At 55.9% G+C, this 15,969-nt stretch overlaps 2 protein-coding genes across 4 annotated transcripts in view; both read left to right on the top strand.

The window, feature by feature from the left end:
• Positions 1-6,523, top strand: part of LOC122392395 (vacuolar protein sorting-associated protein 13A-like) — a 57,925-nt gene extending 51,402 nt beyond the window's left edge. For all 3 annotated transcript variants that reach the window (XM_043387209.1, XM_043387210.1, XM_043387208.1), the window contains 7 exons: positions 34-229; positions 536-697; positions 939-1,059; positions 1,723-1,910; positions 2,195-2,343; positions 2,667-2,793; positions 2,994-6,523. In XM_043387209.1, the coding sequence (XP_043243144.1) occupies positions 34-229; positions 536-697; positions 939-1,059; positions 1,723-1,910; positions 2,195-2,343; positions 2,667-2,793; positions 2,994-3,110 (1,060 nt within the window). In that variant the 3' untranslated portion in view covers positions 3,111-6,523. The remainder of the gene's footprint in view (positions 1-33; positions 230-535; positions 698-938; positions 1,060-1,722; positions 1,911-2,194; positions 2,344-2,666; positions 2,794-2,993) is intronic.
• Positions 6,524-8,357: 1,834 nt separating this feature from the next.
• LOC122392393 (proteoglycan 4-like) overlaps positions 8,358-15,969 on the top strand; it is a 30,650-nt gene continuing 23,038 nt past the window's right edge. Inside the window, exon 1 of the mRNA XM_043387197.1 lies at positions 8,358-10,778. Coding sequence (XP_043243132.1) covers positions 8,373-10,778 — 2,406 coding nt within the window. The 5' untranslated portion in view covers positions 8,358-8,372. The remainder of the gene's footprint in view (positions 10,779-15,969) is intronic.

The following is a 15,969-nucleotide window of genomic DNA, read 5'->3' as shown; positions in this document are numbered from 1 at the left end:
CATGCCGTAATCCCACCTCGTGCTCTCCCTCAGACTGGGCTACTTCGAGCGTCGCGGCATCACGATGACGCTGCCGGACCTGGGGGACGAGGTGAAGAACCACTACAAGTACCAGCTGCTGCAGGAGGTCTACGTGCTCATCCTCGGGCTGGATGTGCTCGGAAACCCGTACGGACTCATCAAGGACTTTGCGCACGGCGTCTCCGACTTCTTCTACGAACCCTATCTGGTCAGTAAGATTGCGGAGTTGTATAGGTTGACGGTATGTGGGCTCTTGAAATGGACGGCAGGGTCGATTCCTGTCAACCCGAATGCCGAGTAACTGTGTAAGAGGCTAATATATAAGGATGAACATTGATCAGTCACGTCCAGTCATCTCACTATCACTGACAATAAAGGATGTTCATTATAACTCTACATCAGCTATATTCTGGTCACCACAGTTTGTTTCCAGTGCGCCTCTTCATTCTGACTGTTGAACGCTTTTACGTAAGCACCTTAGCACCTTTCTCATCCCCGTCCGCCCGGTCGCCAGGGCGCCATGTCGGGCCCGGAGGAGTTTGCCGAGGGCGTGGCCCGCGGCGCCCAGAGTCTGTTCGGTCACGTGGTCGGCGGGGCAGCCACCTCCGTATCACTGCTCACCGAGTCGGTCGGTAACATGCTCTCCGTGCTCAGCTTCGACGAGGACTACAAACGGGTGAGTCGGCCGAGTGAGGCAGGTGATTTTAGCGTGATATTGCGGTGATAGTGCAATGTTATTCAGCTGAAGCCTTGACGCGGTAGATGGTAGTCCAGTAAGCGTTACGGACAAGCGCAAACGTATGCTACACAGATGCACTCCCTCCCTTTCTATGCGCGATCTTGTTTCCCCTAACTTCATCAGGCTCCCTCCACGAAAATCCGCGCCTTCAACGTTTTGTGCGTCTTCCCGCCTGCAGAAGCGTCGTATCTGGATGAACCAGCACGCGGGCCTGCCGGAGACGCTGCTGGCCGCCGGCAGGACGTTCGTCATGGGCATCGTGCTCGGGCTGGCAGGACTGGTGATGCACCCGTACAGAGGTAGGACCGGTGGAGGGGAGAGGGAAAGAGGGAGAAGGCATTGTGATGCACCCGTACAGAGGTAGGGCCGATGGAGGGGAGAGGGAAAGAGGGAGAAGGCATTGTGATGCACCCGTACAGAGGTAGGGCCGATGGAGGGGAGAGGGAAAGAGGGAGAAGGCATTGTGATGCACCCGTACAGAGGTAGGGCCGATGGAGGGGAGAGGGAGAGAGGGAGAAGGCATTGTGATGCACCCGTACAGGCATGAGGGCGATAAAAGAAAGATCAAACGGGGTGATACACTCGGAGCAAGGCCGCTGCGTTATTGTCCGTTTCCTGAAAATGGAATACCGTAGGACAAAGACATACCCTGACGTGTAGGTCTTTGTAGGACCTGTACAAACCTGAGTTACCCTGACCTGAAAGTTTTGGAGGCCCTGTTTAGTCTATTCTTATTCTGTTTCCACCCTACCCCGCCATGCCCCGCTCCCGCCCGCCTTGAATTCCACCCGCCAGGGAGCTGTGACGGTGGACGTGTGGAGGGCTCAATCTCCCGTGGTGTGGGCGGCGGACTGCTTGGGCTGCTGACCTTACCTGACCTAACTGACCTGACTTGACCTGACCTCACCTACCGTACCTGACCTGTCCTGACCTGACCTGACCTACCCCTACCCTGCTCACAGGGAGCCGGGACGGAGGTGTGGAGGGCTTTTTCCGCGGTGTGGGCCGCGGCCTGCTCGGCCTGCTCACCAAACCGGCCGGCGGCGTACTCGACATGGTTGCCATGGCGATGGACGGCGTGTCGCGCGCCGTGGAGCTGGGTGAACAGGTCATCCGGGCCCGCCTGCCCCGGCAGATCGATCCCAACACGGTACGATGGGAGGTGGTGATGTGATAGAGTAAGGTGTTCACAGTCTTCACTCAAAGGATATGGAAATATGTAGTGATGTGTTAGTACGGATAGATAACGGAAAGGGACTTATGTTCGGCAGACTTAGTTCAACCAATTCTGTGGCTATCGCCAAACCAAGGTCTCTCAATAGCCCTTATACCACATTTGCTCTTGCATCTGTTACACGCCGATACGTCTACGTTTACCCATTATGCGATATGCCTTCGATCTGGAGTCATTACTTCACCCTCTCCTCTTCTCAGGGTATTCGTCCGTTTTCTCCGTATGCGGCGCGCGGCCAGTACCTGCTGGGCTCGGTGTGCGAGGGCCGGTTGGCCCGGACTGACACCTACCTGGCACACGCGGCGCTGAGCACAGCCGAGCGCAGCGACATCTGCCTCGTCACAGACCGGTGAGGGGAGCGGTGACTTATTGGAGTGGAGGGGAGGGGAAGGCCTGGTGAAATATGCTTTGTCCGGGGGTTTACATACATGGCCAGGTCTGTATTTTTCTCTAAGATGGCAATGACATTGGCAATGAAGGTTTAATGGTGCTTTCTGTATCTAATTCCCTACTAACTAGTGTAGCTGAAATCTGGGCTAATGGGCCGTCTGACATCTGACTGTTCACTCCATGCACGTCCTGCTACTGGACTCGTCTCGCCTCTGGACCAGCTAGGACCTGGACTGGCCTGATGTCTGACCCTGACTCTAGTGACTCTGTTTCTGTTTCTAGGCACGTCCTGATGTTGGAGTCGTCACGCCTCTGGGCTAGCTGGGACCTGGACTGGTCGGTGCCAGTGGCGGATCTAGATGGCGTGCCGCGCGTCGAAGACAACAAACTCGTGCTCAAACTGAGAAAGGTCAGTGAATCGGAACAGTTGATTTGTTCGATCACTCAAAAATGTCGCTATCCGGGAAATGTTTTTGTTTGCTTCAGCATTGTTATTTGTTAGTGTCCTGATGTATAGCATACCTAAGCTAAGAATAAGCTTGGATTTTGTGTACGCCACACCGCCGCGCTCTAGTTTCTACCCCTCACCTGGCTGTTCTCTGTCCCCAGACTGACAGCCACGACTGGTTCCGAGTGGACAAACGCGTCATCGAGTCGGAGGATACCGTGCTGCTCCACTGGCTTCAGAACAAGATCGAGCGCGCTCTGGTGCTGGGAATGTGGTAGTCCAGGGTTAGCTGGTGCCACCGAGGGGTGACAACAGACAGCGGGGGATGTGCGGTAAGGGTCAGAATCCGCCGAATTAGCGCCAGAGATCGACCATCAGCACCTCGCCGCTTGCCAGTTTTCTATCGCTACTGCAGTGCCGCCAGAGTTCCACTACTGTTGTTTATGTCGGCTTCTCTTGCGCCTGATATAAGCGTTGCCTTGTAGTCGTCTTCAAGAAACGCAGTTACGAACCTTGCTTCGCACCGGGCAGTGCTGGACTGGACATGTTTGCTTAGAGTCTGTTCCATGCAAGCGATAAGTATCCTAACTTTGGTGTACCGGCTGTTTCACGTCGGGACACAGTCGGATTGTAACGTTCGATGTGACGTCATGTTGTGGCGCCATTGCGTCACTATTATGGAGGGAGGCTTTAATGATTGGTGAAGACTGAAGAGTCGGGAAGTCTCTTTGAAAGCAGCCTATGACCTATCGGTTAATCACTACATTGTGACGCCACTGAAGCGTCTTTCGCCCTGAGATATCGGATGCAAATAGCTCTAGGTATTTATTGTCCTTCGGCAATAGGCTTTGCAGGTGTTGTTGCAGCCTAAGAGAACTACGTCAAGGAATGGTCGTTAATTTCCTGAAAATCTTGCTCGGAAATAAGATTGATGTTTTACAGGGTGTCCCAAAAGTAAGGTCATGATTTAAAACTTAAATATCTCGAGAAGTAAGAGTCCGAATCACTTCCAATTTTAACACGTGCAAGGTACATCCATAAAATTATTTTCTTGCATGCCTAAACCATTTTTGATCATAACTACACCGAGCAGTAGGCATAAAACTGAGAAGGTCGAAATTCAACTCTTAGAGAGGGTCCGTCATTAAAACAAAGGGTAAATACCGCCCAGTTTTCGGCCCTAAGCAGACCCTATCAGCTCGCCCTATCTCTGAACTCATGCATAGTTTCGCCTCAACCGGTAAAACGTCAGAAAAAAGGTATAACGTACGCACAGGGCATGTATACTTAGCCACCAGTGCTTCGAGGTCCTGAGGACGACAGCGGGAATCGGGTGAAAATAAATCAAGAGAGGTGGCCGAGAGTCCTCCCAGTGGTTCTTCCGCTCGTCGCAACGCAGCTGTGCCGACACCATCAACCTGCAGTGGTTTCAGCAGGATGGAGACTATGCTTGCACCGTCCTGAAGATCATGCATTGTCTCCGAGAGTGGATGTGAGATCGCGTAATTTTCAGTCAGGGCAACGCCATTGAATGGCCTCAGCGGGCACCTGACATTACACCTTCATATTTTTATTCTCTGGGTACACAACGGAAAGGTTGTCTTTTAGGACAACCCAACGAGCCGGGAAGAACTAAAGGATGATCCCTCCGAGCAAACATAAGCGGCATCTCACCAGAGAATCGCTCCAGAATAGTGGAGGAAGTAAAACGCAGGTCTATTCATGCACGCGGCCCGAAATGGTAGCCATGCAGAAAAGCAGCAAATGTGGGGCTACGAGCCAATGTATTGACTCATATGTATATCAGAATAAAATTTTATAAAATGCTCTTTCATATCATGTCCTATTTATTTCTATCCATCGCGTATTTTTGGCGGTGTGGCCAAAACAAATGATGACCTTACTTTTGGGACACCCTGTATGTTCCTTGAAGGAGTCATTTTCCTGGTTTAATACCTGTACACTGTACTTAGCTACGTATAGAAGACCTTGGTATTTAAGTGTAGAGTGCTGTGTTATGTGCCGCGAAAAAATGCGAGGTCTCGCCGTATGGGGATTGATGTATCAAGTAGTATTTTCGTAGATGAACATATGTAATGTGTAGTCGAATTTCGGAAGTTATTTTTGCCGTGCCTAGTTGTTAGTCTTGTAAGTGGATGTGGCGAGCCTGAACTATGGAATGAGGCTTTCCCTGGATGAACACACTTCAATTAAGGATCTGCGTGCGTTTATTTCGTACACACCGACCGCTTTCAGTTTACATCATATCGTTTTGTTGATATTAGTTATTAGCTAGTGTTCGTATTGGCGCCAGAAATACCTACGATCTATAATGTATATGCTTACAGGTGTATAAAGATCCTATTTAATCTTATTTAGTCGATATCACATCATCAAAAGGTCGAAATATGTGTCGTTTTCGACTGACCATTCGCTGCGAGACGTGTGACTTGTCATAGTGTGTGTTGGGTGGCATGATCTGAGGCCAAAGGCAGTGAGGTCGGTGACCCTAGTCGCTGTACCAGTTCACACACTCTATGCACCTGGCGACCCTATGCGACCTGCCTGTATCTCTCCCAGTCTAGTCATATGCCCTTCCGCGGTGTGCCAGTGTGTTCGGGTGGCCGCGCGTTACCGATCCAGCGATAGGAATGTAGGGTTCAGCACACGATACCTGCCGACCGCCTCTAAGGCACGTGTCGACGGCCGGCCGACGGGACAGAGATGGGTAAGATAGGCGGCATTTGTGAGGGATGACGCCATCGGCGGTGGGCCGCGCGCGGCGTGCATGGGGCGGCGTGCCGTCGGGTAACGGCCTGTGCTGTTTTGGGGTGGCGAGTGGAAACGGTTTATGTGAGGTGGTAAGGGAACTTGGGTTTGCTGTGTAGACCGGCTTTTGCATATCGTATTCTGTAGATTATGTTAGTTTGCTGTATGTGCTTCGCACGTCCAATAGCCAAGACCAATCTTCCGCAGGGTTAATAATATCACGGCTTTGGACCACCATGTTCCGTAGTTACGTTCCGATTCTCTTTTCAGTCGCCAGTCATGATTACCACTCAGGTCTGCTCATTTTCTCTGATCGCGTCTTGATGTGCGTGCCTCGCCTCGGTTACTGACCTTCCCATGACACTTGGTCTCTCCCTCTCTGAGCGTCCCCTCGGGTCGCGGCCGTCGCTGTATCGCTGTAACACTAACGCCGTCACCTGTGAGACCAATTTACCGCGTCGTCGCCTGGTGGCCCGCGGCCGTCTCCGTAAAATCGCCGGCCGCTCGAACGGGGTGAAAGTGCGACCATTTGCCACCGGCGCGCCGGCATTGTCGACCGAAAACAAACGGCTCCGTGAGGCCGCCAGAGTCTCACTCTGACCGCAGAGAACCGGGTGCGCTTCGCGGCGAGCTACGCTCCTCGAAGACACGCTTCTCGATAGCCTCTCGGGGAGCGATCGAAGCGAGGTTGGTCGTGGGGTGACCCCAGTAGTCCGTACGGGGAAAGCCTAGTGTGGGGTGTCGTGGAGAGGGCTAATGGGCCGTGAAAGTGGGGTGGGTACGTGCAAAGGGCTTTGTTCGTGTGAGGGGCGGCGCTGAAGCAGTGTATGTAGTGTGTGCTACCGTGTGTGCTGTTGGTGTCGTGGCGGAAGCGTCACTATGAACGGGGTATCTATGATGAATATATCGTGTATGACGTCAACATCAACCGTTTTATTAGGAATTATGGTGACTTGATATGGTTTACAAAGGGATATACGAGGTGGCATGTCTTTTGAAAAATCCGCAGTAATCTGACTGGTGAACCAGAGCAATCAGGTTCGTCGCGGTCCCTATTCGCGATTACATTTAAGCTTCGAAAGGATGCCAGCGACGATTAGTTATCATGAACGTCCTTCTCTGAAACGCTGAACTCAAGTCACAGTAGTCTGAGTGGACTCAATAGACTAATCGTTCACCGCCTTCGAGGATATGAGTAACCCGCTGCTCCATTTTATCTCGACAAATCTGCCGTTTGATACTATCGGGAGCCTAATCGAAGGCCGTCACGGTTACATTGGGTAATAAACCTTCTGAGGCCGTCCCTTGATGTGTTTCCTTGACCAGTATCTGGGTTATTGGGTGTCTGGTCAATTGACTTAATATTCATAGTCGGTGTTGGAAACCGTGGTGATGTGCTTGAGCTAGGCTAGCGTCTTCCCGGTGAGGAGTCTTGGTTAAATGGCCAGTGGTTTTTAATAGCTGGGTGAGCTGAAAATTGACCTCTCTCGCTCTCTCCTCTCACTCTTCTCTCCCTCTTTCCCTCTATTCCGTCACTCTACCCCGCGCCACAGAAGCGCCGAAGGTATGCCTCGCCACGCTCGACCGCGTCTGGTACCGCTAGCGGGGCCTCTTTATAATGGCCGTGTATCGTGGAACGACCCGTGTTGTGAGCAGCCCTGACTCTCTACCTAAATACCAACGAACTGTTGATATAACGTTCAACTCTGCCGCACTTCGCGTGACAACCGTATGTAACCGGACCTAATGCTAGACGAAACGGTGTCATCGTGATTATGTATTTATTCATCGTTCTGAATCATAACAGCGATGACTGAATAGCCACACTCGGTCATTGTCTCGCCCCGCCGAGTATATGCTACCTCCTAGACGTTGTTGAACGGTTGTGATGCCTAGGATGGTGGTAGGGTGACTGTTACTGCGTTTCAATGAACTCTGGCAGTGGTTCGATAGCGAGCTGACTGCACCGGTAATCGATAGAGCCAGCTCCGCGGACCGGGGAGCCAGGGCTAGACTAGACCCACAGACGGCGCAAGTGAATCTGGAGTGCTATTGGAAAATCAATGTTTGGTGTATGTATGACCTGTGCCTGTCAGGAGTAGGACGGAAGACCCAACCCAAACCACCGGGACTCACAAACCGTGCTGTGCCAAAAAAAAAAAACAGACTGATTTGACTGCTGAGATTTATCCGCGATATTGATATCGATACCAGGTAGGGGGAAGTATGAGAATCGAGGAAAGTATGAGAAATCGGCTGCGCTGCCGCACTGCCGTCACGTCAATGCCAATGGATAATCGTTATGAGCTTCATATCTGTTTTTCTCGGCGTCTGGCTAGCAATCATGACGAAAGGAAACCTTGCTGGCATGCTCGAAGACACAGGACATTGGCGCTGGAGCCGGTAGTTCGAACCTCCGGCCCATCTTTTTGCGGCGGTGACGGGCAGGTGTCGGCTCGTTTCGGTCCAATCGCCGGTGGGGGGACGGGCTCGTATCGCCCCGCTGTGGCCGTGGGATGGGGAGGGCCGGCGGCGTCTGTCCTCAGTGGGGCGGCAGCCGTGTGATGCCGCCATACGGCCGTATATCCGACAGCTGGTGGCCGGCGGACGATGGGCGCGGCGCGCCGCCGCCGCCGCCGCCAGTGGTGGCTCGCTGTGCGGCCTGCGAGCACGGTCGACGGCCGGCGGCGCCGCCCGGAGCCGCGCGCAGCCCCCTCCGCCGGCCGGACACGCCCCGGCCCGGAACTGAGATCAGTGGGTAGCACGGTGGCATGGCAGCCGAGCCGGCCCCGCTCAGTGGTCGGCCCGAGTGGCAACAGAAGCTGCTGCAGAAGAGGAGCGTCTCGGCGCGGCCGGCCGCCGGCAGCGCTGCTGGAACGCCGCCGCATCGTCCGCTCTCCGTTCCGCCAGAGCGGCGCACGAGCGGCGGCTCTGGCTCGGGCGGGACGGCTCCGAGCCGGCGCCGCGCCGGTGCGCCGCCGGATTGGAGCGCGGCGCGTGGCGGCCCGGCCGGCGGCAGCAGTTGGTCGCGAGACGCCGACCGCGCGGGGTCGGCGCCGGTGCCAGTCACGGAGCACGGTGGGCCGGCGGGCGCAGCGCCGACGCACGGCAGTCAGCACAGTCGGCGCAGCCAGCAGTTCCGCGCAGACACCAGCGACGCATGGCGCAATAGGGAGCTGAGGATGGGCGTCAGTGTGGCTCCGAGTGTGGCGACCGGTGTGCGGCGCGGCTACCCGCGCTCCTACAGACTGGCCGGCCGGCCCGGACACGAGAAAATCACCATGGAGGACTCGGACTCGAGCAGCGAGGAGCTGCGCTATGGGCCGGGCATCGTGTCCCGGCTCAAGGACCGCTACATCTCTATGGCGATGCGGGAGGCGACCCGACGTCCGTCTCTGCGTCGGGTGTCCAGTCTTGAGCACATTGCCAATGCCACGGAGGAGGCTAAGGCAGCTGGAGCGGGGCGGAGTGGTACCACTGGACGTCCGGGTGGGGCGGCGGTCTCCGCCCGAGGTCGGGGTCGACTCGACTCCATGAAACGAGCCAAATCTGTGGGCGACCTGACCGCAGCGCGGCCTTCCGGTGGCCAGCCGCTGGCGGACGGAAGCAGGCCACTGCAGCGTCGAGACAGGAAGGAGCCGCAGCCACCGCCGCCGGACGCACTGCCGGAGAAGATAGTCATAGTGGAGGAGTCGGGCCGTCGGCCGGCCGCGCCGCCTGTCCTGGTGCCGCCCCAGGGCAGGCCGGCACCGATGGCCGAGTCTCCGCCGCCGGGCGAGGACGCCCTGCCGCCGCCCGACACCGTCAAGACGGTCAAGAGGCTGTTCGAGCCGTCGCCGCGGCGTCCAGCGGTGACGCGCACGGTGCAGGTCAGCTCGCGGACCGTGGCAGACCGGAGCGGCAGGACGCGGCGCACCTCCCCGGCTTCCCGGCCGGCGCCGCTCTCCGCCCGGCCGGCCGTCAAACCGGCCTCGCCGGCGCTCAAGAGCTCCAGCCGAGAGAAGGTGGCCGCCGGGACCGCCCGCGGGCCTCCGCTGAGGGCTGTGCCGGTCCCGGCGCCGTCAGCTGCTTCCCCTAGCAGTCCTCTCTCACCCCCAGTGAGTCAGAACCATGACGGACGGCGAGCGGCCTCTGAAGATGTGCCCGACCTGGCGCCCCGCCGGCCGGAGAAGCTCACCTCTTGGAGCCAGCTGCGGCAGAGCAGTGTCAGTGAGGGCACTCAGACGCCCAGTCCTCCAGGCACCCCCTTGGTCATCTCGCCGGTCGGCCAGCCCTCCAGTCCGTGCCGACCGCCGGCCGCCCTGAAGAAGTCCCTCTCTCGCGAGTCGAGTACCGAGCCGGCGTCACCCTCCTCGTCCCCGATCAGACGCCAGGTGGGCATCATCAAGCCGAACCGCAAGGTGGAGGCTCGGACGGACGAGTTCAGCCGGCGCAAGAACACGCTGAACCACGTGCGCAACAGCGTGGTGGAGAAGGAGATCGCTGTGATCGGCACCGAGTACCTGAAGCGCCGGGAGGAGGAGGAGCCGGCGCCGCTGACCAAGCCGGCGCCGGCGCTGAACGGTGCCAGGGAGACGGAGGAGAGCGCACCGCCGCCCGCGCTGCCGCCCAGGAAGGCGGTGCTCGAGCCGACCAAGACGCTGCCGCTGACGATCGATACCGCTCCCCCGCGGCCGGCACCCTTCCAGGGCATCATCCTCAAGCCGGTGCCGAAGTCGGAGCTGGCTCGCCCCGAGGAGCCGGCTCCGTCGCCGCCGCTGAAGCCCAAGGCCCGGCAGCCGGAGCCGCAGCCGCCGGCTCCGGAGCCAGTCAGGGAGCCGGAGCAGAAGACTGCCCCGCCGTCCCTGGCCAGACCTCAGCTGGTCACTGCGGCTGTTACCCGACCTCAGCCGGCGGCTGTGACCCGACCTCAGCCGGCGGCTGTGACCCGACCTCAGCCGGCGGCAGTCAACCGACCTCAGCCGGCGGCAGTCAACCGACCTCAGCCGGCGCCAGTGGAGACCAAGTCCCAGCCGGCAGCGCCTGCCCCAGAGATCGTCAACAGAGCTCCTGCGCCGGCGAAGCCGAAATGGCACCAGGCGGCCGACACCACCATGACGTTCAACTTCACCAAGCGCCAGGAGGTGCCTGACTATGTGGAGGACGACGGCCTCATCATGCGGCGCCAGCTACCCAAGGTGAGTCCCCAGACAGGTCACGAGAGCGTGACTCGGTTTGCTTTGCCAACTGCTAATGCTGTCCGAGTCCTGGAACCGCAGCATAAAACACTACATGACCGGTTTCTGATCATACATCCTAGAATGTATGCATCTTTGCTGAAGCTCTTCAAAATCTAAGTCTGCGGTTCTCATGCTCGATCTTTCATATGCAGCTAGCGTATTTTGGCATGGTGCATGAGCGTGGTATTTAAAAATTCACCGACCAGTTTTTCGGCCATGAGAACGGATTTGGGAACTGTCCGCCTTCAACAAGGCTGGTGTCTGAACCTTACTTTGGTGTAAAGTATGTAGCCGAGACGAACACATCCTTTCTGAAGTCGTAAAGCTCCCAGTAATCCCAAGTTTTCTTGATTCGTAGAAAGGTTTATTCATGCGAACCAAACTGTCCTCAGTCAAGTCAAGGACGCCGTGTTTTGGTACACGTGTTTTTGTAAACGAAAACAATGATGAATGCACCTATTTATCCGTATTTTTGTTGTATGCCCGAACAATGTCGCCGATCAGAGCTATTCCACCGATGACGCGAGTTGGACGTCATACGGATACTTTTTTATATATTAGCAGTTTTACGATACCAGTCTGTAGGTATGCATGCATGATTATCCTTGCATCGTCCTGCTATATTTGTAGGCATGGTTGATATATTTACTGGTATGTTTATCATTGTTAAATTCGTAAACGGACTGTTACGGACTTCAAACAATGTGGCACGGTGCTGGGTATTGTTATTCGCCCTATGATCACAAGTGCAGGGCGCAGTTCGAATTAGGTCGCTCACCCCTCCCCTTGGACCGGAACTGAGGGGTGCGGTGCCCAAGAACGGTCGCCACGGGCCACCCTCCGCCGCCAGCGCCGGCCGACTCACGGAAGGCGGCCAGGACCGCAGGGTAGCCAGCCGTCCGTAACCAGCCCGTTAAATCAGATCTGTTCAGCGGACCCGCCGGCGTGACACGGCGGCACGAGTCTGTCCACTCGAGGCCAGGCTGAGCCGACTTGGTCGAGGAGTGGCTGGTCTGCTGGGACTCATTCCCAACCAGGCTGGCATCGTTTCTTGATTTCTGGGTGGTTTCTCCCAATTACTGCGTTGCATATCATGCTGGTTGTGGTTAAGTTCTCAAGCTATTTCACAAGACGTCGTATAAATGCATAGTCAACTTCCCTTATGTTTCTTGTGTTGGCCCATCAAGTGAATTACAATCGTTCTTCTTCAGGCTACTAGAGATCGCATTTTCGTGAAATTGATGGTCTCTTTGATAGGAAGATTGATAATGTAGATACGGCGAATAACGGGTTTTGACATCTTTCTGAAGACTGATGATTTTCTAGACGGATATGCATCCGCAGAGCATCATTCCTGTGTACTTTACAACACAGACGGTGCACGCTGCACAGTGCACGTCCACTCACAGTTAAAGTTTGCGATAGCGCGGCGGATGCACGGCCTCGCTGTCGCCGGTCCGGCCGTCCGGCCGTCCTCAGTCACCCGGTCACGGTTGGAAGGTTCCGGGGTCAGTGGGGAGGGGAAGGGTCCGCCACCAGAGGTCCTCAACCCTCTGCCGGTGTCATCGATATCTGTTGTCACGACGACATTCCTTAGGTCATGGCATCACGGTGCTACCTTCACCGGATCACGGGTGTGCTCCGGTCGGGTCAGAGGTGTCTGCTGTCGTGGGGTCACGGACTCACGAGGTCATAAGGTCACCGTCGGGGAATAGCTGACGTAGCCCGCACACGTGTCACGCTCGGTCGTGAGTTGCTTGTGCAATGCGTGGGAAATCGACAGGTTTTCTCTCCGTGACGTTGTGAAAGGCAACGGTCACGAAGCGACTAACGAGGGAGCCCGGTGAAGAATTGCACGTTTTCATCGTTTGGCTGATATGAATTTGGTCGTTACGGTTGATTGGGTTGACGGGGGTCGCTCATTAGGCCTAAAAGGCCACACCCAATCGATATGGCCGCACCCGGCGCCAATTTTGTAATGTGGTTGCGATGATCGCTCTCAGGGAACTCGAAAGTAAGCGTTTCCGGTTTGTAGTATGTAAACGCGTCATATGCCGAGAGACTGGCGTGCTGCTAATGCGGATGTCAGCAGAACCGTCCGTCTCTGGCCAGACTGTGGCCTTGATGAGCTCATCGTTTTTCAGCGGGTAGGTATGCTGTCCGGTGTTGCTAACCACAGACAAGCTTTGTTTTGAATGGCAGTTGGTTGATACCGGGATGTCGATTTGAAGAACAGCACGATCCTGCTTTGGGGACGTTGCTGGCAGCTTTTTGTGATTTAGGTTGTCAATGTTGTAGATTTGACGTTGAAAGTATAGGAAGGTCCTAGGGACAATGCGCGTTTCTACATTGTTATGCACTATGCAGTTACATAATGCGTGAGGCACTTGAGTTTGTTCCCACGCATTTTTGTTGCAAACGCTTTTGTGCCATGCATGGCTACTTAGTTTTTCCTAGATATGTTAGAACTTAGAAGTTCCAGAAAAGTTCATAATAGCGCTATTCTTTGGGACTTTGCACGGTGCACCTGCATTTCTTGCAAACTACGCCGAAATGATTTTATAATTATACCAAAGCATTGGGAACCTGAATCATGTTATCTATGTTACAAAGATATCAATCAAATCATATTAAGATGAATCATGCTTTATGTTATCTATGACCAAAGTACTTATCAGCGGACTCTGAAAAAGGTATCCAATAAAACATAAAGATGATCTGTCCGGACTGAGCCGTGACTCTTCCGTGACGCATTCCCCACCCACTACCGTGACGTCCACCTACCTCCCGTCACGTCGGTCCGTGACCGTGACGTGACGCCGCTATCGGTCGCTCGGGTATCGATAGCGCTCTATCGGCGGTCGGCCGGACATGTCTGTGGCGGGGCTGCCAGCCGCGAGCCGATGGTCCGATACACCAGCGATGACAGCACCGACCGACCGCGATGTCGTGTGCAACAATCCTGCAATGCTGTGTGAAAGAATGCCTGCCGCTCTGACCGCCGCTTCTCGGCGCTGCGGTGCCGGCGGTGGTCTCGGTGGGACGGGACTGCTCGACCGTGGCCCGGTCACCGCTGCTCCTCTGTGCCAGTGAGCGGCGGCCGGGCCGGGCCGTTCCCACACGGGAGCGATCCGTTCATCTCCCTGAGAAGGTGCGGTGGGCAGCTCCGGCACCTCACACGCTCTGGGTGGGCCCGGGAGAGCGCCCCTTCCCAGACGTCTGGTGACCTTCCTCTCACACAGTGTGAAGGGTTGAAAGATGACGACCTCTGGCGCCTGTGGCTTGGTGTTTTTACGTCACGGTTTCTCTGTTGTGTCATTTACTGCAAAGCGGTTGATTGTAGGTTGGATGCCATGGACCCTGAATTCGTCAAGTAGGTTTCTGGTGGCTGCACTTTTCTTTTGACTGCCAGTCATGCCACCTTGGTGATATGAGAGTTATCAGTGCCCAGCCTTAGTTCAGGGGCGCTGTGGTTAGCCCCACGTGCAGCAAATCGGCTCCATGACACAGTCTACGTCAATGATCCACCAACGGATCACCTCAGTTGCGCCAGGTCATGTCGTTGCTGTGGCGGAGCTGCAGACGTCTGTAGCAGCGGCGCTGTGGTGCGGATCTAACCTCGATTCGCCACACGGCGCGCCGTCTGGCCACATTACGTGCGCCGCGAATGTGTCCCACTGCGGCGAATTCGTCGACAATGCCGCGGCGGGGCGGCGCACAAGTGAGCCGCATTTGTAGCGTCGTCGCGTGACTCGGTCACCGAGCAGATGCGGCCGGGCTGTGACCCGATTGTGACCCGCTGTGACCCAAATTGTGGCCCGCGGCGCCACTTTCTCGAGACGACTGGTCACGCTGTCGCGCAGGGTCGCGGTGACGGAGAGCCGGGAATCCTGCTGGGATGCGTGTCTTCCGCAGGACCTCCAGCGGCGCGAGGTGTGGTTCATGGATAAGTGGGAATGGACAACGATCCGCTTGAACGTTGTGACGGCGCATTAGCGAAGACTGAAAGCTGAAAATTAACGACAGCTTTTTCGTTGCCATGGGCTCGGTAAACGTGAGGCAAGAAGGCAGCTATATCAACCTGCTTTGAGCCATGGATTGGCCACTGACGCTATAATGACATCACGATGACGTAATTTGAGCTGACATCACAACAGACGTCCGCAGTGATTGTTTAGGAGCGGCAGATGGTTACCGATCTATGACGACGAAACGGTCTTCCTGTGATCATTGTCGGTCAGTTGGCTGATAATCAACTATCTTTCGCTTCTGAGCGTCATTGCGACTAATCCTGTGATTGGACTGCGTGACGTCATCTTCTCATTGTGATGAAAGTTGTTGCCGATAAGCCAATACCGAATGCAATGTGAGCTGGTCAGATATGGATGGTAAGGATGCAGTATTTTTTCTGCAAAGGTGCCCTTTTTCCTAAGCGAAACGCCGCCGAGATCCGTCACGGGTACCGTTTAATTTTGTCGATTTCTTGTTATTATTTGTTCATCGGTTCTTAATAAGTCTATGAATCCGAACATGTTCGTTGTCCGAGCATCCGTCATGGCTTTCCAGCTGAACCCCTGTCCAACAGTCCCCTCGCCCGATACAGCGAGGCGAGCCATTAGCATTTCTCCACGCATGTCACCCGCAGCTTTCCCGCCAGCCGCGTCACTCGGGCCCCCAATTAGAGTGCACGCCCTGGCCACCATTTACCAGTGGCTGGCTGACCCCGGTGACCTCAAACCAGCGGGGCGCCGCGCAGAGAGGCCGTCCTCTCTGTCTGTGATGCGACCTGCGCCGCCGACACTCGGCCACCGCTGCCGTCACGTCACGTGACCCACAAACTGACGCGTCGCGGCCGTGACCGACCGGCTGTCGGCGGCGGCACTGCCCACGTGACAGCTGCTGTGAAACGGCTGACTGCGGCAGCGGCGCCGCCGGCGGCTGGCTGTGTTGATGGCTGCAATTGCGGCAGCAGCGGCGGCGATGCGTCGCGATAGTCACCGACGCGTCACGAACGTCGCTACGTGACTCAGCCCACGGCGGTCACGTGACTTCGGTACCCACCCCACATGGACGGACTGCATGGAAGGGAGCACCGCTGCAGAGAACAGCGAGATGGACGGCTGTATAGCGCCTTGTAGCCTAGCCGGGG

The sequence above is a fragment of the Amphibalanus amphitrite genome, unplaced genomic scaffold (genome assembly GCF_019059575.1).
Source record: "Amphibalanus amphitrite isolate SeventyFive unplaced genomic scaffold, NRLGWU_Aamphi_draft 000484F_arrow, whole genome shotgun sequence".
NCBI classification, from domain to species: Eukaryota; Metazoa; Arthropoda; class Thecostraca; order Balanomorpha; family Balanidae; genus Amphibalanus; species Amphibalanus amphitrite.
The sequence above is the reverse complement of the archived record's forward strand: the minus strand, read 5'-3'. Positions and strand labels throughout refer to the sequence as shown.